Raw genomic sequence first — 26,991 nt, 5'->3', positions numbered from 1 at the left:
ATATAATACTAATTTTAGGTAAACTAACGAGCAAATCTAATATATTCCTTCATTATAAATTAGCACTACTCATAAGCACATAATATATTAACTATGCATGACTACTATATATAAACAGCAAATCAGTTTTGCTTTTCCACACAGTATAAATGCACTGGCATGTAAACTGGTAATTTGAAATAGAAAATTTAAGTTTACACTAATTTACACTTGACAGACAAAGATGTACATTATCCCTTCTATTATTCATTACCTATATGAATCTCCTTATGAAGGAAAGTGGTATTAAACCTGATACCAAAATTGAAGATGTTAATCTCAGCTCTTTACTCTCATGAAGTAAGGGAAACTACTGTCATTACATTTTATCTTCATACTGCTTTGCTTGAAAACCATAAAAACTCACATTTTCAAGTCAACTAAGTAAATATTTTCAACTTATATATTTTAAACATACAAATGTGCAGATATTATACTTCTAAATAAATCTGCTACAAGTCTGCAAGATTCCCTGACTAAATTGAATAACTGTTGTAATAGATTTGGTGTGAAGATCAGCAATAACAAGACAAAGACAATGAAAATAGTCAGAAGCATTAAAAATATCAACTATTTTGAATGGTGAACCTATAGAAACAAGTAAAACATTTCAGCTACTTAGGCATGATTTTTAGTGAAGATAGTAAATTAAATATGGAAATAGACAACAGAATCAACAAAACTGGAATGGTAAGAAGTTAACTGAATAAATTTATATGGAATATGAGAGAAATTAGTCGAAACACTAAATTTGACATAATTTAGTGTTTACAAGACATTGTTGAAATCAATTTTGACTTGTGGATCTTAGAGCTGGGTTAGAAATAAAACACTTGACCAAAGACTAGAGACCACAGATATGAGTCCTGAGAAAGATTAGATGGCATCAGTGGCAATGTCATATTAAAAACGAGGATATTAGGAAAAACTTAAACTTAATATTGTTAGCATCCAGGAATGTGTTAGCAGAGGTAATCTCAGGTGGTATGGTCACTTAAACAGAATGGGAGAGGAAAGATTAGCATAACAGTTGTTTTCTGCCAGGTTGTGCAGGGGAAAAAAGATCCAGAGGAAGACCAAGATATAGGTGATTTGTGATACGGTAAAAAGTGCCCCTTAGAAGATAGAAATGTAAGATCATATTAATGTTGGAGTCTTGATATTTAATAGACTGATTTGGAGTAATGATGTAAATTTTTCATCTAATACTGTCATATCCTGTACACCCCTTGAGGGTACATGGCAGGAATTTGATGATGATGACTAATTTACACAAACAAAATTCTGTAGGCCATCTGTATGAATATATACTGATGATCTACACTGTCTGCAGTCTTGCTCCAGAACAAGTGTACCATTTGATGATGCCTCTGTCTTCTACTGTTGGAATGCCTGGATGTAATCAGTTTGGTGCTTTGACCCATCAATGTTTTGATGTCCATGTACAAGGGAGGTGTGGAAAGTTCTGATAAACACCCAGAACAAAAGGATATTAAAACATCCTTTTAATGACTGATATAATCACAATAAAGAACATACTAGTAGCAGAGTTATGAAGGTAACTTATGTTCTTTCTGGTGGTTATATCAGTTGCTTTAATATCATTTTGTTCTAGATGTTTATCAGAACTTTCCAGACCCTCTCTCTCTCTCTCATATAGGTATTGTTGCAAGTGCTGCTTTAAGCAGGTATTAATAATAACTATCCTGTTGAATTGGCAAATTCCAACAGTCTTTCACTATGAGTATAACCTTCTCCAAGACCAAATTGCCACACTCAGGATTAACTGTCCTACTTTTTACCACTTTTGCACTGAAGTCTCCTAGAATGAAGAGACTATTTCTCCTTGGCAGGCAGTCCATAAAGATTTTATAGAACTCCTCACTCTTCATTAGGCCTATCTGTGTGGGATGCATAAACCACCATTATTAACACATTGGTAGAATAAATCTAATAAAAGGATCCTGTCATTCATAGGCTTATAAACAGGAAGAGATCTTCCTTGACCTTTCAACAACTACTGGCAATGTTTTGTATAAACAACTAGCTCACCATCTCTCTAAAGTCAAGAATGCCTATTTGTAGTTACCCGATATTCCATATGCTGCCTACATAAAGTTCACCTCTAAAATTAATCCCACGTCTTTTGTATTTGAGACAAGTATACTTCTTGAACATGACCTCTGCCTAAGCCCTGAATGAGTTTCTGATTATAGACATTAATATTCAGTAGAGTATAAGATTCATTATAAGGTACCATCATATTAGGAAGTTAGAATTGAAGTCACTGCAAGAGGCATCTGGATTGCAGAGGCCTTTTGCACAGGATGGATAAAGTACCCATTAATACCATTTGTCTACAGCTTCTTTATTTAAAACAATTTTTTTAGAGCTTCCCTCATCTGCTACCTGAAGGATATACCTGCTATGAGTAGCTTCATACTCACCAGGGATCAGTTGCCATGAAAACCTAAATCCATATTTGAGTCCATATTTAGTGGACTCAATTCCATATTTAATGGCTGTAATATCCATCCCATAGAAAAAAAAATGTAATGAGAGACTTTAACCAGCATTCTTTACCCCTATAAGAAGTCTGCAAGACTCCACAATTTTATACAACATGCTTTGGAGATTCTAACTCGCAACTTATTTATCTTTCTTATGTTTTAAATAAGAAAATATGTTTTAAACTTTCAAAATCTTACAAGTAAGATTTTGAAAGTTTATTTTTGACTTGGTTAGAGTATAATAAAATTAGTTTAATCCTTTTTCCAAGTGTGAGCAAACAAAGTTTGCACCTGAAAGTATCTTCAGGACTGGGGTAAGGTGGTACAACATCAGGGCAACTCGTTGCAAAGGTGAAGCAAGCTACCAACACTCATATCTCAGTATCTCCTATAATGCAAAACACATCTCCTTGTGGATATGTCTAATGTTATGCATTAAGGGAAGGGCAACTACCCAGACTAGTTTCGACCTTTATTGAGGTCTCTTCAGTGGGAGCCAGGCCCAAGTGGGCCTGGCTCCCACTGAAGAGCTGACATAGAGCTGACCTGGCTCCCACTCATACTCTAACCAAGTGAAAAATAAACTTTCAACATCTTTCTCTAAATCGAGAGTAATTTATTAAAAAAGGGTGGCACACCATTTGGCAACTCCTATAGGTAGAGATGACCTGCTAATGCTTCTGCCTGGTATCTCCACTTGGGCCTGGCTCCCACTGAAGAGACCTCAATAAAGGTCGAAACTAGTCTGGGTAGTGGCCCTTCCCTTAATGCATAACATTAGACATATCCACAAGGAGATGTGTTTTACATTATAGGAGATACTGAGATAGGAGTGCAGGTAGCTTGCTCCACCTTTGCAAGGAGTGTCCTGGTGTTGTACCACCTTACCCCAGTCCTGAAGATACTTTCAGACGCAAACTTTGTTTGCTCACACTTGGAAAAAGGATTAAACTAATTTTATTATACAAGTAAGATTATCATTATTATCATCATCATCAAATTCCTGACATGTACCCTCAAGGGGTATACAGGATATGATAGTACTACTTGAAAAATTTACAACATTACTAACTTCCTATCTACAATTTTCCTCTAAATAGTCTGTTACTTGTCAAGACTCCAACATTATTAAATCTTATATTTCTATCGTCTAAGGCATTTTGTACCGTATCAATCCACCTATATCTTGGTCTTCCTCTGGGTCTTTTTCCTGCCAACCTGGCAGAGAACACTTGTTTGGCTAATCTTTCCTTGCCCATTCTGTTTAAGTGACCATACCACCTGAGATTAGCTCTGCTAACACATTCCTGGATGCCGACAATGTCAAGTTCTTTCCTAATATCCTCGTTTTTAATATGACATTGCCATTGATGCCATCAGTTCATGCCTCTAATCGTTCTCAGGACTCTCATATCTGCGGTCTCTAGTCTTTGGTCAAGTGTTTTACCTCTGACCCAGCTCTCAGGATCCATAAGTTAAAACTAGTTTGAACACTGTCTTGTACACAGCTAATTTAGTGTTCCGACTAATTTTGCTCTTATTCCATATGAATTTATTCAATTGACTTCCTACCATACCAGCTTTGTTGATTCTGTTCTCTATTTCCATATTTAATTTACCATCTTCAGTAAAAATCTTACCTAAGTAGCTGAAATGTTTTGCTTGTTCCACAGGTTCCCCATTCACAACACAGTTGATATTTTCAACAATTCTACTTATTTTTATTATCTTTGTCTTTTTAATGCTGATCTTCATACCATATTATTACAACAGTTATTCAATTTAGTCAGGGAATCTTGCAGACTTGTAGCAGATTTATTTAGAAGTATAACATCGTCTGCATAAAGCAAAGAGCTGACATTAACATCTCCAATTCTGATATCATGTTTAATACCACTTTCCTTCATAATGTAATCCATATAGATAATGAATAACAGAGGGGATAATGTACATCCTTGTCTCACACCAGATTTAACATTAAAGCAGCTTCCTGTACTTCCTTCAGTTCTAACTGCTGACTTACAACTCAAATAAAGACTAAGTATTGCTTGATATAATGCCACATTGACTGTATAACTGTATTACATATATAACTATAATGTATTGAATAGCTCTCTCTCTTGGCACCTTGTCATATGCCTTTTCCAAATCAACAAAACTTAAATACAGATCTTTGATATATTCCCATAATTTCTCCACTATTTGTCGTAAAGTGAAGATCTGATCCTGATAGCCTCTATTTGACCTGAATCCAGCTTTTTCTTCACCTGGCTTTTCTTCCACAATTCTTCTCAACCGTTTCTTAAGTATACTTGCATATATCTTACCAGGAACACTCAGTAGGGATATACCTCTGTAATTCTCACATTCAGTTTTATTTCCCTTTTTATATATGGGTACTATGAGAGCACTACTACAATCATTGGGAATTCGTCCCTTTCTGTCCAGGCATTCTGAACTATGCAGTGCAGCCACTGTAAGACTTTTATACCACCATACTTCAGCATTTCTGGTCGATAATAAATTTAGTTTAATCCTTTATCCAAGTGTGAACAAACAAAATTTGCGCCTGAAATTATCTTCAGGACTGGGGTAAGGTGGTACAACACCGGGCAACTCGTTGCAAAGGTGGAGCAAGTTAACATCTCTCCTATCTCAATATCTTCTTGCGGATATGTATAATGTTATGCATTAAGGGAAGGGCAACTACACAGACTAGTTTCGACCTTTATTAAACTAAATTTATTATAGTCTAACCAAGTGAAAAATAAACTTTCAACATCTTTCTCTAAATCCAGAGTAATTTAATAAAAAGGTGGCACAAGTTTGGTAACTCCTATAGGTAGAGATGACCTTGCTAATGCTTCTGCTAGTATCTCTACTTGGACCTGGCTCCCACTGAAGAGACCTCAATAAAGGTTGAAACTAGTCTGGGTACTGGTCCTTCCTTTAATGCATAACATTATACATATCCACAAGGAGATGTGTTTTGCATTATGGGAGATACTGAGATAGGAGTGATGTTAGCTTGTTCCAACTTTGCAATGAGTTGTCCAGTGTTGTACCACCTTACCCCAGTCCTGAAGATACTTTCAGGTGCAAACTTTGTTTGCTCACACTTGGATAAAGGATTAAACTAAATTTATTATAGTCTAACCAAGTGAAAAATAAACTTTCAACATTTCTGGTCGAATATCATCTACTCCTGCTGCCTTTCCACATTTCAAGCTTTAATGGCTTTTTCTACTTTAAGTATGGATATGTATTCCTGACTGTATACCTGTTCAGTGTTTTTTACCACTGTATTATCACTGTTTGTTTCCTTCAGCAATTTTTCAAGGTGATTACTCCATACTTCAAGGATATCTTTTTCTCCTGTTTTCATATCACCTTTATCATCTCTAACTCCTTTTACAGCACTCTTTTCTCCATTTCTAAGGTTCTTCAACAACCTCCAGAATATTTTGCCACCTTCTTGATATTTATTTTCTATGTTCTTGCCAAAGTCCTCCCATGACTTTTGTTTATCTAGTTTTACACAGTGTTTAGCTTTCTTACATTTGTCTCTGTATTCTCTAAGAGCTCAAGCTGACTTATTTGCCAGGAACATTTCAAACTCTTTCATTTTTATTTCAATAATCTTTGTGTATTTTAGTCTACAGTTCACATCTGAGAGCTGCTCAACTTTTATTCACTTTAAAACTTTCTTACATGTTATTCTTTTCAATATGAAATTCAATTTCATCCTGCTCAAGACTAAATAGTGATCAATTTCAAATCCTCTGCACGCTCTGGTGTCCTGCACCAGGGAGAAAACATCACTATCAACAATAACATGGTCAATGAGACTTTTCTTATTCCTTGCTTTTTCTCTCCATGTGAATTTGTGCACATTTTTATGTTGGAACATTGTGTTAGTAATAACCACTCCATGTCCTGAGCAGAAATCCAACAGGTATTAGCTATTATTATTAGCTTTGCTCTTTTTTCCAAATTTTCCCAATATATTTTTGTGTGTCTGACAATCATTTCCTACTCTGCTATTCAGATCCCCAACAAGGACCAACTTTTCCTTTTTCATTGTGTCAGTTGCTTTTTCTAAAGCATCAAAAAATCCCTCCATTTCTACCTTAGTAGAACCTTCTGTGTGACCATAGGCACAAATAAGTCTCATTGTCCAATTCCCCATTCTGATATTTGCTCACATCACTTTACTTGAGACTGCCTGCCATTCAAGAAGATTAGCCTCGTATTTTGTGTTGAATACTATGGCTACTCCTTCTTTTCTTTGATTGTCATTTCTTGAATATAACATTTTGTATTTATTGCTCAGAAAGATCTCACCAGTTTTTGTCTTTTTTGTTTCAGTCACCCTATTATGTCAATCTGGTAATTATCTAATTCTCTACTAGTTCCATTTCTTTGCCATTCAGGCTTCTTATGTTGATAGTACCGATCTTTAACTCTGATGATGTTGAGTTGAGTTGGGGTGTGCTTTCAGATTTGTTCCAGTAGCTGACTTTTCGCTGTTCGCCCTAGTTCCCTGGCGAAAACAACAGGCAACACCCCAGCCGGCATGAAATTTTGTCGTGTTGTACCATCATTTTCTATATTGGTTTAAGCCAATAAGAATATAGTTTGGTCGGCTAAATCCCAAATTGCCAGCCCATCCTTGTTCGTTCAGTATCCAGGTAGATACCTAACAGGGTGCACCACGAGAAGGTGAGGATTGAACATTAAGTCAGAAGCCCTGGTCAGTTCTCTGCATTCCTTTAAAGGCTATGTGGAGGTCTCCTCTCAGTTATACAGCTTTGACCCTTAAGCACCCCAAAATGTCATTATTATTTATTATTACCCCAAGACCTCATGGAGTCAAAGACTCATGTGGGAGGTCCTTTTATCACACACACAGCTCATCATACCTTGTCATAAACACACTCAAACTCCTTGCAGACACCACGCTCTCAGGCAAGGCATTCCAATCATTTACAACTCTGCATGAAAAAACCTGCCTCTCACTTCCCTACTCACACCCTCTTTATACAGTTTCCAGGGATGACCTGTAGTTCTCCCCCGATCTTCTATTTTCTATAGAACTTCTCCATCATTGATCCTATAACAACCCCTTACCAACTTGTAGGTCTCTATGATATCTCCCCTCTTCCTCCTGTCCACCAGACTTCAAATTACATCTTCTTAATCTTTCCTCATACTCAACATTCCAGAGGTCAGAAAAACTACGTTAGTCAATTGCCTTTGGACCCTTTCCAACATCTCTTCATCCTTCTGAAAACCAGGTAACCAAATCTGGGCACAATAGTCCATGTGTAGCCTAATCAAAGCCTTATACAATGGAACAAGAATCTCCCTACTTGTACACGTCATTCCCAGAAGCCTTTGTGTTGTCTTCACAATTTTGGCTGTGTGTCCCCTAAATTTCAGTTCCTTATCCACTGTCATCCCCAGATCTCTTATTTCTTTCACCTCCAACAATATATCCTTGCCAAGCATAAATTCTGCATCCCATCTTTGTTTTTCAAATTTTAAAACCTTACATTTTGCAACATTGAACTCACATCCCCATTTCCGTATAAGATATATAAAATAAAGATCATTGTTCTGTGTTGAAATTTACTAGGTGCCTTGCTCTTGTGGTCTGCTCTTACTTTGGATAATCAGATAAGCATTCATTTGCATGGAAGAACATAAAGATTTAAGCATACTTTCTCTACCAAACAGAATTCAATGGCACAAAGTCCTCTGAACTTTTTGAAAAATTCAAAACATTGAACTTTTTCACGTAACTTGAAAAAGTTCAATGTTTGAACTTGAACTTCCTCTAATAAGCTGAGTAGTAATCTCACACCAGGCATCCAAAATTCATCTTAACACTAAAAAGTCAGATGAATTTCATGTAGTAGAACTATTTGTCAACTCTGTCAACCAGATTTTTATGGTATAGGTAGCTAGGCATTATATAGGACTGGGGTGGCCTGAAAAAGTTCTGATAAACACCTAGAACAAAAATTATATTAACGTAACTGATATACCCACAAGAAGGAACATGAACATATCTTAAAACCCTCTAATCCCCATGTTTCATTAAATTGTAATAATTTGTTCTTTCTCTTTTAGGATATATATATATATATATATATATATATATATATAAATCATTACTTACCGAAGAAACAGAAATTATAAATGAACTCAGTTTTCTTAAAAAAACGTTTATTAACAATGGCTTCTCTCCAAAGAAGATTGACAAATTTCTTTCCCCCAGGCACTCAACTACTGATGAAGATCCCCCTCCCCCAAGAGCCTTCATCTCCTTGCCTTACATCAGCTCTCTTTCACCAAAACTGGCAAAGATTCTCAAGAAATTTAACTTCAAAACGTGCTACACTACACTTCCAAAACTTCGTTCATTACTTTGCAAACATAAACAGAAACATCTTCCTACTCAGTTTCCAGGAGTCTACAAGATTTTGTGTGATTGCGGAAAGCCTTATTATGGACAGACTGCCAAATCCATCCTTCTACGTTTGGATGAACACCGTAGAGATATCTCCTATAACAGGACTAGAGCTAGCGCTCTCTCTAGCCACGTTCTCTTTTCTGCTAACTCAGACGAAGGCCGCCAGCACATTGTAAACTGGACTCAAACTGCTAATATCCATGTGTGCTACGATGAACTCGAAAGAAAGATTGTTGAATCAAGAGAAATTTCTCTAGATTCCTCTCATATCAACAACAGCCCGAGTTACAATCTCTCGGACGCACACGTTGCTTCTGTTCAGTACTGGCGCACTCGCGACAGCGCGTAGTATTCGTTTGTATGGAACTCATACTTGCATTTTTTCAAACATGCTACTGTTTTTCACTTGTTCTGTTAATACAATTTTAAGTCTCTGTAATTTTTTATATATTTCTTTGAGTATGATACCTGATGATGTTCTTGTAACGAAACTAGTAAACTAGTAGTATCTTGTTAAATATATCTTGCCATCTTTTCTCTCAGTAATAGTCATTAAACTTATTTTATATATATATATATATATATATATATAAGAAGACATGCCAATTCCTTTATGGCGATTATCACAACCTTTCAGCACACCTTTGGTTGATTTGTCAGGAGGACAAATTCAATAAGAACATCAGGAGGAAACATTGCCATAAGATGACATAGCTTAACTCTTACAACTAATGTTCTTTGAATATCATGAATAGCATAATGCGAAAGTCACCACCCATTATCGGTATTCTTCATAACTCAGTTGAAAATATTTTGTTTATTAATCTGTATACCTATCCTGTTATTTGATCATCACACTTTAAATTTTTATTCTTTATAGTATATTTCAAATTTAATCACGAGAGAAATAATAGATAAGAAATAATTTTTTCTTATCTCTTACAGAAATGTCAATTTTTCTATTTTTTATTTTAATTTTAGAGTGTCAAGAAGATGATGGAAGAGGAAAAAGTGAAAGGATTTTCTGAAATTCTTGTATCTAAAGATGTCAGTAATGGAATATGTCACCTGTAAGAAAATTGCTTTATTTGAAATAAAAATTGCTTCATTAAGTATACAACAGTTTCTTGATAATGACTTTCATTATTTTACTAGAATTCAGACGTCGGGTTTAGGAGGACTGAAACATAACACAGTTATCTTAGGTTGGCCTTATGGATGGAGACAATCCCCTGATGAAAAATCCTGGAAAGTATTTTTGGGTAAGTGAGTGTGTGTGTTTTGTTGATGGTTTAACTACGTGGACCCTTTCTCATAGGATTTGTATTGAACAGTAGGTTTCTCCTAAATAGAATTTTTTTCTTTTCACATATGCTGCAAAACTATTGTGTTGAAATGAAGTTCTTAGGTAGAGCTTCTGGCTCAGTCAGTTTTGACAATTCCATATAGCAGTAAAGACCTGGGTTCAAATCCCATCTAGGATGTGAAGAACTTTAGTCAAGCTTTTAAGTTGAAAGCGAGTTAACTAATATCATAAAGAGTTGGTGGAGTTTTTCATTTTGCAAAACAGACAAACTAAGCAGAAGAACACATGCAACTGACAATCATCATACACTTGCAGATAACTAATCCTATCACAACAATAATTATGTTTCAAAGAAGCCAAATTTCTCAGCTTTGATAGACCATTGATAATATAATGTAATATTTTATATATGCAAAGAAAAGAAAATGGGGGGGAAGTTTCTTGTTGGAAATCTGAATAGCAGAGTGGAAAATGAATATCAGACATACAGAAATGTTTTAGGAAAATTTGAAGGAAAGAACAATATAGTAATAATTGTCAAACAAATAGGCATAACATCCCGACACAACACCTCTTTCAAACTCCATCAGTTTCTTTTTCCCGGACTCAGTTGTACTATTATTGATGACACTGATGCCATCACGCTGGTGCAAAATTCAAGTGCATATAGAGCATTTGAAATAGGAAGTGATAACCATTTACTTTTGGACCAAATCTTAAATAAATATCATATTGAAAAGAAAGGTATATACATATATATATATATATTCATATATATATATATATATATATATATGAATATTTTTAAAAAAATAATGAAATTCTAGCAGCTAGAGATGAACTGCATATTACTGAAACATACACATTACTGAATAAAAATGAAAGATTTTGAAAACATAAACCAAAACCTTGTAGACACATTGATGAAATCTAAAGAAAACGTTGATTGCCTGGGTATTATAAATGTAATGAACTTGTGTGCAAGGATAGAAAAATCAAAACTTCATGGAAGAGAAGAAATTATCAAAGTTTCTAGTGTGTCATGAAGTGCCCATACACAGATAAATGTAAGAAAGTTGAATATAAAACTAAGCAAAAATAATGGGAAGATTTTGATAAGAATATAGAAGATAAATCACATAATTTCTTTTAATGCTATTCAAAAAAAAAAAAAAAGGATAGAAATGAAGTAAAAAGAATTAGAGCTGATAAAGGTGACATAAAATTGAGCATATTCTGGATGTCTCAGAAATTTCTGAAATTTCTGAGATCTCAAAAATCTCAGAAATTTCACATCAACTTCATCCTCATTTAGTGCTTATACTCAAGCCTGAAATAGATACAAAAAACTATCAAAAGCCAATCTCCTGGCTTTTTGCTTTTGCACACTTTGCTTCCAATGCATGCATAACTGACAATGGGGGGGGGGGGGTTGCCTGAAAATTTGCCTATATTCAACCCATTCCCAAGAAGGGTGACAAATCACTGCTATATAACAACCTTTCTATCTCAATCTAAAGTGATGTCCTGCCTAAAGTAATGGAGAAAACTATCAATTCCCACACTCCTACACTACCTTGAAGGCACTCAGCTAATAAACAACCACCAGTTTGGATTCCAATGCTACCGATCAACATCAACAGAAGTTTGGTGAATCTCAAGTAATTGCACTGGATATCTCCAAAGCTTTTGACCAGGCCTAGCACAAAGGCTTACTAAGCAAACTCCCATCATTTAGTTTGTCTCACTCTGTGATGGTAGATGGTTCCTTATCCTCTCGCCATTCAACTAATGCCAGGGTTCCACAAAGTTCTTTTCTCTCACCAACCCTCTTCCTTCTGTATACACACACGGACAAAGAAATTAGTGCACCAAGAAGGAAGCATAGGATTCAACTGAAATTTTATTGGTGTAATAATACAGGTGAGTGATGCACATGATGGCAAAAACAGAGCTGAAGGACAATTACAAAGGGATCTGTGGTACGCCATCCAGTCATCATCAATAGTGCGTTGCACCGCCTTGTGCGGCGTTACATGCTGCAATACGGTCCGGCATGGTGGCGAACAGGCACCTGATGTTGTCCTGTGGCAGACTGGCCCACACGTGTTGGACACTGTGCTCCAAATCCCGGATATTGCGGTATGGTGGGAGCTGCCATTTCAGCTGCTCCCAAACATGCTCGATAGGGGACAAGTCCGGGGAGCAGGCAGGCCATGGAAGTGTCTGTACATGACTTAGACAGGTCTGGGCAACCCGAGCCGTGTGTGGACGAGCATTATCCTGCTGGTATAGCGCTCCTGGTATCCCAGCTAGGAATGGGAGAATGTGGGGCTGTAGGATGTTGTCCACATACCGCTGCCCCGTCAATGCGCCACGTACCACTACGAAGGGGAGGGATCGGCTATCGTAGGATATGGCTCCCCAGACCATAATGCCTGCAGTGTGGGAGGCGTGGCACTCGATAGCGAGGTCAGGATTGTGTCCTTGACCAGGGGTCACCCAGACACGATGATCATCTGTCCCCAAGACAAAGCGGCACTCATCACTGAAGACTACACATCGCTCTCGCCTGGCATCACTGCAAACGGAGTTGGCAAAGTTGTAGTGTTAATGGGAGCACGTGTAAGGGGTGCTGGGTTCATAGATTCGCCTCCGCGAGGCATCGTGAAATGGTTCGTGGGCACACAGGAGTCCCTACATCTGCCTGTATAGTGGACCAGGTCACCGTGGGATCCCTCCGTGCTTGCCACACGATCCATCAATCCTCCTGATCCGACCGGTGCCACTCTGCCATGTGGCAGTGCCGGAACGTGTCCACAGCCCCCAACACTGTCAGACAGTATGGTTACAACAGTTCATGTGCACGCCTATACGGCGCGCCGACCACCCTCCGGTTTTCAGGCTGATGATCATGCCTCTGTCAAAGTCTGTAAGTTGCTTAAATCGACGTCTCTGGCATCTATCCAGCATTATTTTCACTCTGTACTCTAGCTTGCATCGGCCGGTGCTTTTCTCTTTAATCGGCTATCAACTACACGCCGGCTTTATAAGGCTGCTGGTTTGTGCTTGCAGAACCACCACAGGGTGTGCTGGCATGCGCAATCGCACCAAACTTGGGTCGTTTGCATACCACCCCGCACTCTAGCTATTTGCTTAGTTTCGCCGTTGTACCATGTTTTCTTCCAGGTGCGCTAATTTCTTTGTCCGTGTGTGTATATCCATGACCTCCAACCCAATACACTGTTGCAGATGCAATACACAGTTTTGCAGATGACAGCACATTGCACTCCTCCCTTTCATTTGCTAAACCTTACTCTGCTCAACTCACTTCAACCACCACTGCCCTCAATTCTGATCTCCAGGCCATTCTCCAATGGGGATTCATAGAATCTCATCAATTTCAATGCTAGTAAAACCCATTTCTGTCTTATTTATCACAAAAAAAAAAAAATTCTCCCACTATTATTTTTGACAACATTCAAATTTCCAGAGGGGATGAGATTTCTCTTCTTGGAATTAGCCTGACATCAAGCCTCTCCGGACATAAACACATCACAACCATTGCATCCTCAACTTCTAAAAGATTAGGATTTCTCTTTCACTCAAGATGTTACTTCACCTCTGAACAGCTGTTAACTTTATACAAATCGCAAATCTGTCCAGCTATTGAATACTGCTCTCATTTGGAGTGCCCCCCTCCCCAAGAGCTCCTTCCAAATGCTTGACTCAATACAGAGGAGAACAAATTGATTGATTAATGACCTATCTCTTACCAACTCACTCCTGACACAAATGTTAATCTGAAATAGCATCCATGTGTTAAGGCTTAAATGCTGGGAGGACATCATGTTGGAGGTTTAATGGAATATTGACAGCATTAGGAAAGGATTAAAAACTAATTTCAATGCTTCCAATATTTTGTCTGTCACTGAGATATCTTCAGGGATTACAAATAATTCTTGTAACACACACACACACACACACACACACAGACAGCACCATACTAAATGAAACACGTGGGTGACTCTAAAGTCCTATCTAGGGACTTCATGGGTGAGTGCCTTCTATGGGCGTTTGTAGGTGCCAAGGATATAAAGTGGGACCCTGACAATTATTCTCCTGTTTGCTAGTGTCTGCACTTTACAAATTCTCAATCTGTCTTCATAATCAGTATTCCATCCTAATATCATTTTTAACATTCTTTCCTTTTTGAATTTACTATGGTGGAGCATAGTAGATTTCTTCCAGAGATCCTGTTGGTTGTATCCAGTACATGGTCTTCGAGGCCAGATTGACCATAATCGTGATTGTATATGTATGCAATCATGATTATGTAATCCATAATCACGAATATGTAAGCCACCATCTGTTCTTCTGATGGTTGCTGATCTACCTGTCTGTCCAAAGTAAGCTAGCTTGCAGAAACAGGGTACTCTAGTCACTGAGAGGGGGGGGGGGCTGATCTTTGATATGAAACAGGTTGCACACACACACATCTAGTGACAATCCATTCCAATGGGTTGCCACTAGATGCATTGCACTTTGCAATTATCCTCTGAGTTGTATTTGTAATCTTTTCTACATGGCTCTTGATCCAGTTATAACCCTTTGAGAAATTTGTCTCAAAAAAGTCTCAATCATATCATCCCTCTTTCTCCTGTTTGCTAGTTCTGCACTTTACAAATTCTCAGTCTGTCTTCATTCAGTGCTCCACAATCCTGATATCATTTTTAACATTCTCTTTTGCTGTATCAGAATCACCAAGGAAACAAGGAGAGTAGGCCTGAGCACAATAGTCCAAGTTCAGTTTTACCAAGGCCTTGTAAGGAGACAAAATATAGCTTCCTTATTTTTATTATTTTTACATGTCAAAGTTCATTTTAGCATTGCAATTATCCTCTGAGTTGTATTTGCAATTTTTGGTATATGTCCCTTGAACTTCAACTTCCTATCTACTGAAACTTCAAGATCCCTAGCCTGGGATAATATTACACTGGGTTTTTATGAACCAATGAATTTAATGATAAATGGTCCATATAAAAACCCAGTGTAATATTATTATAAAATTAAGTTAGTGGCCAAAAAAATTATACACAATCCCTAGCCTGATCAGTTCTATCTAACATTATACCACAAATATAATATGACATAGAATGCCTATGTCATATTATATTTGACATGTATGTCAAATGTATAATTTTACATTTGATAACATTGAATGACAGCCTTTTTCCCATGTGCTTGCAATTTCAACCTATTCAAATCATTCTATACTTCTTTATTTCATTCTTTACAGATGTAAATAGATGTAAATTTAATAGATGTAAAAAATTTTACATCTATTAAATTTACTTGAATATAAGTTTCAGTTTCCATCCTTAATTTCTACTAACATGACAGTTTACATGTTACCTATTTTGAAGCAATAACTATGATGAACATCTCCAAAACCACATACCTTTTTAATTCCTTAGAAGTCTCCGAAAATCCATCCTCATCACCTCAAATACCAAACTTGGTCTGTACAAAAGCCACCAGTCAAGTCATATTTACATATTGTTGCTATTAAATGTACATTGCTACCCAATGTGCATTTAATATCATCATCATTAGCTTTGCAATAACATGTCTTCAATCAATATTAGGATATACTGAAGGTTGGGACACTAACTTAGACTTCCACTCTCATTCATGTTTTGTGCCCTTGATCTCTATAGACCATCTAATCAACATAGATGAAGAATAATATAAAGAAAACACTTTTGTCATTACATAAATTTTTCTTGATAAGACCCATGGACCACCTGATATTTATCACATAGCAGAGCAACTTAGCTCACATTCATTTAACACCTTTTAATATATCTCCAAGAGTTGTCATATGCATATTTCTTATGTATTTCCTCATTCATGTCTGAATAAACTATGATGATTGCAAACAGTTTATTCAGCACTTAAGGATAGGAGTTGTTCATTCTGAAATATTTATGGCTTTTTATTAAATCACTATTAAATTGATTCTGTTTTTCTGTGAGTATGAGTTAAAATAGATAAATGACAGTCACAGTTATCATTAAAGCTGCATAATATTGTTGTCTTATATAGAAAAAGATGAATTGAGTTATAATCACCAAGAAATAAGATTGAGATACCACCACACATAAGAATTTTAGTTATTTCACTGTGCAGAGATGTACTTCTCTGAACATATACTTAAATAACTCTTTTGTTTGTTTAGACATCTGTGCAGAATGGTCACACTGAGTCATATAAAGACTAAAGGTTATTGTATAGCATTGTATAACCATACTATTTTCTTGTATAATGAGACCTGTGAGGTGTCCATTATTATATACCACAGTTAAATCAATTTCTATTGATTTTCTGTGGTATACGTGCAATTCTTTCATAATACTGTGAATGATTAGTGATTTGGCAAGCTTGCTTTTGAGCTCTGGCTGCATATCATAAAGAAGTGAAATTTAATTAAAATACTACTGATTCAGATAGACAAGAGCATTGCTATTAGCATGCCAATAGCAATTAGTTCCACAGTTCTCAGATTATTTAACACTCTTTACCTACATATCTTATAAAAGAAAAAGATATTCATCACCTTTTGTAATGTCATTATTACCTTGGCTCATTTAGAGGTCTGATGTAGCAGGAAAATCACAAGATATCCTGATTTATTAAGTTGAACTCAGTTGGTATATTAAGTTAATTTTTCTTTCAAGTAATGCTTTATATATCACAGTTCTACTGACCACAGTTGGAAGTCTATAGCACATTATATATACTTAGTTCAACCTAAAGTAGCATCATTTATGAACTAAATGCTTATTTTTAATTAATAGCCATAATTTTAATATTGATGCACAGTTTGGTTATAAATGAATGTATTTAACTAATTTCCATGTATATTTTTAAAAAAAAAAAAAATAGATACAATACGAAGTGTTTCTGCCAGTAAAAATGCTTTGCTTGTACCCAAAAATATTCAAATATATCCAAGTAATGCAGAAAAAGTATCTGGAAATATTGATGTTTGGTGGATTGTTCGTATCCTTTTTTTGCACTTGTAATATAATTTTTATCATTATGCTGATTAATTAAAGGTTACTTTAAATCAGAATTTATTAAAATAATAAATTCTGATTGTCATTTGTACAATTTAGTTTGTTGAATTTAGCAGTAAGCTATAGTTAAGGAATTAATATTTAATTAAAGAAGAAATTAGTTATTACTTATATTAGAAATTAAAGAAATTACTCATCATCATCATTCTTTTCAAAAATTTAGGCCTAAAGTGGCCTCTTCCAGCCTTAGAAGTCATTGTTGAATCTCTTTAGAGGACGTCCTGATTTTCTTTTCAAGAAATTACTCTAGAGGTGATTAATATTACTTAGTATTACTCATCCCATAACAAGCCTTTTGACTCCATAGAGGTTTAGAATTAATGAAAGTATTGTACAATCTCAACTCTCATTGTGGGAGATTGATCCAAACCTTGTGTGTGTCAAGCCTTGTGTCAGCACATTCTTTGAAGATGCATCATTTCTCTACCGTTGATTCATAATGTTAGAAAACTGTTTATTTTCTTGTTCTTAAATTATTTGCACAACTTACTTCACTCTGACTTCATATAAATGTCAATATTCTTTACACTCTTTAAATTTAACTATGCAGTTCAAGTTAATCTTATTTATTTGAGTTGGAGTTCAAGAGTGCATAATGATAACATGCATTTATTATTGCAAAAGAAACGGTTCTTTTTTTTTTTATTATTAATAGTAAAGGTTGTATTTTGTGAATATTAGCTTAATTGAGTTTGAGTGTTTAATTAAATTCAATTATAACTGAGTGTTTATATTAATTCTTGAATTAGCTAACAGATGTAACAACATAACAGGAGAGGTGGCTAGCCCTTTATTTAACTTTGATATGAGTGGTTTGCACTGTGACTTGTGTGATTTATTAATTCCAGATGCGAATACTTTATGGAAGAGAAGGGAAGCTGGTATGAAAATTTTTTAAAATACATATTGATTAAACAGAGGAATGTCAGATTTTGAATGAAAGATTTCTAATCAAAGGTGAAATGAGCTAACATGGCAAATGGTGACATGTAAGAAAGGTCATGAGCATGAATGGAGGTGATAGGGAAAAAACAAGAGTACAGTTTTATGATAGAAATCTGATGGCTGTGAGTTCTTCATAATACAAAATAGGAGTTGAAGAGACTAAAAAAAGTGCTTAGTAAATACTTTAGTGCCAGGAAAGATAAACTAAGGAAGGAGACAAAATATAAGAGAAAAAGGAAGGTACAGAAGAACAGAAAATTATTAAAATTATATGAGAATTCCATGATTAGAGGTGTGATTAACAAACAAAAACAAAAGCATATTTTCTAGGAGGGGACATTGTTGATTCACTGAAGCTCTCTATAAGTAGGTAGAAGAAGATATTATTATTATTACCCATGACCCCATGGAGTCAGACTCATCTATCATACACACAGCTTATCATACCGTGCTTTAAACATACTCAAATTCTCTGCAGACACCACACTCCCAAGCAAGACATTCCAATCATTCATAACTCTGCATGAAAAAAAAACCTGCTGCTCACACCCTCTTTATATAGTTTCCAGGGATGACCTCTGGTTATCCCCCTGATCTCCCATTATTTTCTGTATTGTGTTGATCAGAACAAATGACTTGAAAGGAGATAAGTGATATGGGAATGTAAAAGGATAGTTAAATGAGATGAAAATGAAGAGTAAAAGAGTCAAGGTGCATCTCTTTCCAAGGTATAACATGAGTGAGGTGAGATAAGATGCGTCTGCTAATGATTCAGTGCATAGATTATACTGCAGAAATGGTGATATGCAGTGTATTAATGGATGGAGTGTTTTTGACAGTAGAAAGGATTTATACTGATGGAACGGATTATATATTAAATTGATTTAATGTTAGGTACTTGGAATTGTTCAGTGAAAGAGTAAATATAGGTATTTGAGGAAAGTAGATAAACTAAGGAAGGAGACAAAATATAAGAGAAAAAGGAAAGTACAGAAAAACAGAGTGGCTACATAGTGCTTGCACATATGCACTAAGATGAAAAAGCAAATTTGTTATGGCAAAGAGAATCAGAATATATAGTTTGAAGGAGTGATGGGACTAGTTTTATCAGATAAGAAAATCATTGATTGTAGCAGTAGAGTAAAGAATATACTTGGGCTGCTTAATTGAATATCATTCAGGTTTTAAGAGTTACTTGAATATTCATCTGACTTGATGATTGGTTATCATGCATTTTCACAAATGGTGAAATGAATAAATTTTTGGCATTGTTAAATTATATGAATAAAAAATTTGACAGTTGTGATCCCTTGCTAACAGAAGGGAATATACAAGAAGAACAGACAATATAGAAAGGGTGACAAATATTGCTATTAATTACAGAGGGATTGAATCAAAATTCCACAAACATCAAATCACCATCAGCAGAATTCAAGATTGGCACTGTCATGATAAGAGGCATCAATAGAAAAGAAGTGAAACTGGCAAAAGAACTAGAGAAGTATCAGGGCAACATATTACAGGATTTTATATTCAGCAATAATGATCAGAGAAAGGAAGAGGTAACATTAAACATGAGATTAGCTTCTTGAATTGCAAGGAGTACAAAGAAACCATAATTTTTGAGTCATTAGAGGCAGTTGACAAAGAAAAAGGAAAAGTTGTTGATCCCTGTTGGAGATCAACGTTTTCTTTACAATGAAAAGTATAGCTTCCATTGACTCATTTCTGTGTACAAGTTTTTTGTAACTTCTTTCTTCCATGTCAGTAGTTAAACACATCTGTTTCCGTGCTACCCTTGTACAGTGGAACTATCATACATTCTTTCTATAAATTAAAGATACCAAGAAATTATATACTTGGTTTAATCCTTTATCCAAGTATAAGCAAACAAATTTTGCCCTGAAGTATTTTCAGGACTGGGGCAACTTGTGGTTAAGCAGGATGCAGGACATATATGGCGCAGAGGGTGAAGCTTGACGCTTTTCATATTCCCTGTTGTGTGTTTCGGGAGCAGTGATGGGAGAGATTTGTGAGCTATTTTAGCTCGCCCTGAGTGGGCAGAAGTGGTTATTCGTCGTTGGGTGTTAGGATGGCTTTCGGTCTTTTATGTTTCCAGTAGTCATTACCGTCATAGTTTCCGGCTTGTTGTATCAGTTGGTTTGGATGGATAGATGTCTTCATAAAGAATTTTTCTGCTAGGGAGCGTAGTAGTGGAGAGATGTAGGGGATATTTATGTCCCGGTGGATCTGGGCGTTCCTGATGAACCACGGGGCGTCCAGAATCATTCGCAGGCATTTGTTCTGTAGTCTTTGTAGCTTGAGGATGTTTGTCTTGGAGGTATGGCTCCAGGCTGGGGAGGCGTATATGACTGTGGGACGGATCACTGTCTTGTACAGTAGTATTTTATTTGTTGAGCTTAGTTTGCTGTGTCTGTTGATCAAGGGGTATAGCTGGGCGATAACTTTTGAAGCTTTGATGTGGCTGTTGAAGCATAATCGCTTATCGAGAAGTATTCCTAGGTATTTTGCTTCAGTTTTCCAGGGAATTTTAGAGTTGAACAGGGTGATGTCTCCTTTGGGGGATGCTCGTCTTCTTGTGAAGAGTATCGTTGTACTTTTCTGGGGATTTAATTGTAGTCGCCAGTCTTTAAACCATTTTTCTAGATTCAGGATGGTGTCTTGTAGTTTTTTGGTGACGAGAAGTGGTTGACAAGATCTGGCTAGAATAGCCGTGTCATCAACATAAAGGGTGATGGTGGATGTGAGAGGATTTTGATGTCTGCCATATAGATGTTGAACAGGATCAGGGCTAGCAGTGATCCTTGAGGAACTCCAGCGAGGATTTTCCATTGGGTTAAGACTCTTTCATTGATTTTGACTTGCATCCTCCTGTTGGAGAGGTATGATTTGATCAGGTATATCATGTTTAGTGGAAGGTTAGCGATGATAAGTTTGTAGAGGAGGCCTTGGTGCCAGATCTTATCGAAGGCCTTTGAGATGTCTAGGAAGACAGCTCCAGTGTGTTGATTCCAATTGAATCCTGTGGTGATGTTTTTTACCAGTCTATGGATTTGATGGGTGGTGCTGTGATTTTGACGGAAGCCGAATTGTTCTTCTGGAATGATATTTAATTGGTTGACATGATCTTGGAGTCTGATGAGGATGATTTTCTCAGCTATTTTCCCTAAATTGGATAGCAGACTGATGGGACGGTAATTTTCAGGTAGGTGTGGGTCTTTGCCTGGTTTGTGAGTTGGGATGATGTCAGCTATTTTCCATGACTGGGGGAAGTGCTGCCATTTGAGGATGGAGTTTATGATGTTTGCCAGATGTGCTATGGCTTTGCGTGGTAGTGCCTTGATGACTTGGTTAGTGATGCCATCCGGACCTGGGGCTTTTTTGATCTTGAGATGGTTGATGATGCCGATTATTTCGGTAGGTGAGGTAGGCATTATAGGACTTGGATTGACATCGGGACGATTTACTGTGAACCTGACTTTATGATGGATCTTGTATACGTGGCTGATGTTTAGGTTATCTTATGCAGGACTGCATTGTTTCTCTAGGTTTCTTGCTATGCTTCGACTTTGTCAGCATCTGTGTATGCAAGGTGCTGTTCTGCTTGCAGAGGGGGAAGGGATTTGCGCTTGATCCTGAGGTTGTTTAGGAATTTCCATATAGAATGATCTGCTGTGGAGATGGAGGTGAGCTTGTTGTCTCATTGTTGGTTCCTGTGTTTCTGAAGAGCTTCTCGGACAGATTTGTTTAATCTGTTGAGGGCTGTTTTGTCCTGGGGAGCACGAGTGTTGTGATATCTTTTTCTTTGTCTGTTTTTTTGCCTTATTAAGTCCATGATTTCTTCCGGGAGACGATTTTGTTTGTGGGTGATCGTGGATACTGTGGCTGCTGTTATGGCTTTATTGATTTGATTGGTGAGGTTCTTTATTGCCGTGTCTATTTCTTTCTTGGCTTTTATATGGGGAACCGGACCAATGTGTTCTGGTAGCACTTTCTTCAGTTTCTCCCAGATGATAGAGGTTTGGGGGGGGAGATGACTGATCTTTGTTCCCTAAGTGAAGTAGGATTGGGTTGTGGTCTGATGATAATTTGTTCAGTGCTTGAATGCTGTGCTGGTATTTGATGTTGTGTAGAATGGCGATGTCTAGGATGTCGGCTGTGCCAGTTGGGCTGTGGTGGGTTGGTTCACTGGGTCCTGTTACAACAGCGTTGTTTAATCCTGTGTAGCTGAAGAGGATACAGCCATTTTTATTTGTGGTTAAGGTTGAAGTAATGTAGAAGTCATATTTTTCCTAAACCAGTTGCCAAAAGGTGTCACACCTTATTATTAAATTACTCTGGATTAGAGAAAGGTTGTTGGAAGTTTTTCACTTGGTTATACTATAAATTAAAGTTACCAAAAAATTATATACTTGGTTTAATCCTTTCATTCTATTCCTGTTGGATTTTTCCTGAGCTAAGACTTTAGTATACATAATGATATTCTATCTGTTCATTGCTGAATTCTTATCCAGGTAATATAAATGCCCTAGAACCTCCTTTTTACGTACTTCTATTTCTTCAGTGTTTTATTAGCCCTGCACACCAGATTGATAGCTCACACACTTGGTAAAGTGAGTACTCATTATTTGAATAATCTCATCTGCTTCTGACACAGAAAGATACTGTCTGCCCTAAAGTTATTCTTACACATTTATTCTTTCTTTTACTTTCAGCATAAAATTCTTTTGGGTTGCCTTTAGCCAGCACAACTAATTTCTTTTCATACTCTGATTTAGCTTTCTGTACAATTCTTATACAGAACATCCCAAGTTTTATATATTTCATACGGAAAATTTGGGGAAACATTTAAATAAAAGAGCAAAGAGCTAATAATAATGTGGATTTCTATTCAGAATGTGGACTGGTCATTGCTCATACTATATGTCATAAAGATGCATATTCACATTAAGAAAAGACAAGAAATTGATAGTGAGATCTTCACACTGGTTCAGAACACAAGTATACAGAGGATTTGGAATAAGTGATTATCAATTTTATACCCAGTATCTTCTGAGCACAAATTATAACTGTGAGAAACACATCACTTAACTAGATCATTGTGGAAAGAATTCAGATTGTAATTAAAAAATAGAACTAATGTCCTAACACAGTGCCCTCTTCAGTCTCAGAAGAATGATTAACATTTTAAAATGAAGAGAATTTTTAATAAATGAGTGAGAGCTGCCTCTTTTTTTGGGGGGGGGGGGGGGAACATTTTCCTTCGTGTGATTCATCTATATGAATCACATGAAGGAAAGTGGCATTGGGCCTGATATCAAAATTGGAGATATTCAGCTGATCTCTTTTTGCTTCATGCAGATAGCTTATACTCCTAAATAAATTCATTAGAAGTCTGCAAATTTAAATTCCATAACTAAATTGAATAACAGCTGCAATAAATTTAGTATGAAAATCAGGCATTAAGATGGAGTGTAAAATAATAACATTGAGCATATAAATAGATAGAAACACTGAAAACATCACCCCATTCTGAATGGGGAACCTATATAGAACAAATGAAATATTTCAGCTTTTTATCACAACTTTTAATGAAGACAGAAAATTAAATATGGAAATAGACAACAAAATTAGCAAATTTTATTCAGTTGACTCTTTACCAAAGTATGGTATGGAGTCAACTGAATATATTTTTATGAAATAAAAGAAATTGGTCAAATCTAAAACCTACTGTATAAAAGACAGTTTTCAAACCAAACATTTGTTAGAAATAAAAGACCTGAATAAAGACTTGTGATCACAGACGTGAGAATTATGGTAGTCAATAGATAGCATCAATTGCAGAACCATATTAGTATACATGAACGTGTGAGAAGCACTGATATAATGGTATTTTTTGTGGCTCCAACCCATGAAATGTTTAATGTAAACCTATAGAACATTCATACTGTGCTTGAGCTAAGATTTTTTTTTTTTCTATTCCATGCTCATGGCAGGATGATTTGAACCTGCGGCTCTTGGTTTTCTTGAATTCTCTAAGGAACAGATAGATTCCATTATTTTCTTCAGTTAATATACTTTTTTTTTCTAGTCAAAATGCTGCTGATTTGGAGGGAAAATATGGATCCTCAGAAGTAGAATGTGCACTGAACTCAGCTAAAAATGGTAAAGCCTTAGGCCTAGATAGAATACCAGCAGAAATGGTAAAGTTATTAGAAGGTGACAACATTAATATATTAGTAAAGCTATTTAATAAGATCTACAATACAAGCATAATCCCTCAAGACTGGTTGCAGTCGACCTTCATTATGCTACATAAAAAAACAAATTTAAAAACTTGTAATCACTATGGAATGATCAGCCTAATGTGTCATGGTCTCAAAATGTTTCTGAAAATAATTCAAAAAAGAATATACCGAAAATGTGAAGACACCAGTGATACCCAATTCTGCTTTATAAATGGTTTGGGAACAAGAGAGGCTCTTTTCTCTTCTCAAATCTTATTACAAAAATGTATTGACCAAAACAAGGAAGTATTCACTTGCTTCATCGACTTCAAGAAAGCATTTGACAAAGTCCAACATGCTAAAATGATTGCATTATTAAAAAGAATTGGATTAGATGGTAAAGACACCAGGATAATTGAATTGGAACCAAAAGGCATCTGTTCAAGTTGATGACATTATTACAGATTCCATTAACATCAAACAAGGAGTAAGGAAAGGATGTGTGCTGTCACCTCTTTTTTTTAACATACTCAGAAGCCATATTTCAAAAAATCTTAAAAGAAAGAAAGGAAGAGATTAATGTAAATGGTGAAATCATCAGTAATCTGATATGCTGATGACACAGCTCTGCTGGCTGACAATATTCAGGATCTTCAAAATCTTCTTTAACTAGTGAATGAAAAGAGTGAAAAAATGGGATTAAAAATAAATATCACCAAAACTAAATTCATGGTTATAAGCAAGAAACCAATTATGTTCAGCCCCTTTCTTTAAATGGGAAACAAATAGAAAGAGTGGCAAAGTTTAAATATCTCTGATGCTGGTTAAATGAAGATTGCAATCCAAAAATGGAAATAAAAGTTAGAATTGAAATGGCAAGAAAAAAAAATTTTCTCTTGGTGAAATTAACACTGTGTATCCGCAGTTTAAATTTAAAACTTAGAGTACGCATGGTTAAATGCTATATATGGTCTGTACTGCTGTACGGTACTGTACAGAAACGGACCTCGAAGACAATATCAATAAAAAGACTTGAAGCCTTTGAGATGTGGTTATACAGACGAATGTTAAAAATCCCATGTACAGCAAAAATGTCCAATCAGGAAGTACTGGAACAAATGGGTAAATCACGTGAACTTTTAGATACCATAAAAAGAAGGAAAACTGCATATCTTAGTCAACTACTTTGTAATGAAAAATATAAGATACTTCAATTGATTATAAAAGGGAAGATAAATGGAAGAAGAGGACAAGGAAGATGAAGAAAATCTTGACTGCCAGACATCATACAGTGGACTGCCATGAGCCCTGAGAGACTGCTCAGAGTAGCTGAGGATCGCTCAAAATTTGCCAAGGTGGTCACCGACCTCTGATAGGAGATGGCCTGCAAAGAAGAAATTGAATATGGTCACATGGAGAACATATTAACAAAGTGAGACCAAATGGAAATGCATGGTGTTGATATGGTAGTAAAGTGTTTCTTCAAAGTGTTCTTGATAAAATATTTAGATCACTGTGGTGACAGGAAAGCCCATGATGCATCACCTTCTATCTACTTGCTTGTAGAACTATCTTTCCACAACAAAGTGGCCCAAGTGAACTATAAAGGCAAATAAATTAAGGACATCAGCCATAAAGTCTTCCTACTGGTCATAGGATCCTGTGGAACAAAAAAAAAATTTCACCTCTTTTAAATTTCAAATGGTAGAAAATTCCCAAGAGGAATGTCAGGAATACATATCCATACTTTTCAAGGAATACTGTGAAACATTGAAATATCTCGTATTTTTGAGAAATGGTGATCTTGAACTGATACCACTAATTTGCTAAATTTCTGTTTAATTGTATTTTATTATTATTATTATTATTATACAGTTATGTACTGATTTCTCACTTCTCTGCTTATTAGGTGTGTTTAAAATGTTATTTAATTTCCTAATAATATCATAAAGTTGCTCTCAAGACAGTAAAAAGAATGCACTTTATAATGTTTATTTGCATTTTTGTTCTTGCTTCAAATAATGGCCCATTTGTTGTGTAGTTACTACTAGAGATCTGATGAGATTCTCATCATGTGAAATATGTGTTATTAAAGAAAGTGGACGTTACATGCAAAACTACCATTCAAATCTTTAGAGATACACAACATGGGAAAATGTGGAGGACCATGGAGTTTAAATTCCAGCTAATGTTAGTGTTATTTGACATTGAAAAAGCATGTTACACTATTTCTGAGATTTAAAATCTTTTCACCTTCAAGATTATCTCTCTATTTTAATCAAAACTTTCCTCTTTCCCTCATCTCACACAGTATCACACCTGT

General features: G+C 36.0%; 1 protein-coding gene across 1 annotated transcript in view; it reads left to right on the top strand.

The window, feature by feature from the left end:
* LOC150103500 (solute carrier family 12 member 4-like) overlaps positions 1–26,991 on the top strand; it is a 336,194-nt gene that overhangs the window by 243,709 nt on the left and 65,494 nt on the right. The window contains exons 18-20 of the mRNA XM_090397527.1: positions 10,009–10,097; positions 10,183–10,289; positions 17,282–17,398. Of these exons, the coding sequence (XP_090253653.1) occupies positions 10,009–10,097; positions 10,183–10,289; positions 17,282–17,398 (313 nt within the window). The remainder of the gene's footprint in view (positions 1–10,008; positions 10,098–10,182; positions 10,290–17,281; positions 17,399–26,991) is intronic.

This window comes from Typopeltis vanoorti, chromosome 9 (assembly GCF_054136105.1).
Source record: "Typopeltis vanoorti isolate ZY-2024b chromosome 9, IOZ_Tvanoo_1.0, whole genome shotgun sequence".
Lineage (NCBI taxonomy): Eukaryota > Metazoa > Arthropoda > Arachnida > Uropygi > Thelyphonidae > Typopeltis > Typopeltis vanoorti.
The sequence above is the reverse complement of the archived record's forward strand: the minus strand, read 5'-3'. Positions and strand labels throughout refer to the sequence as shown.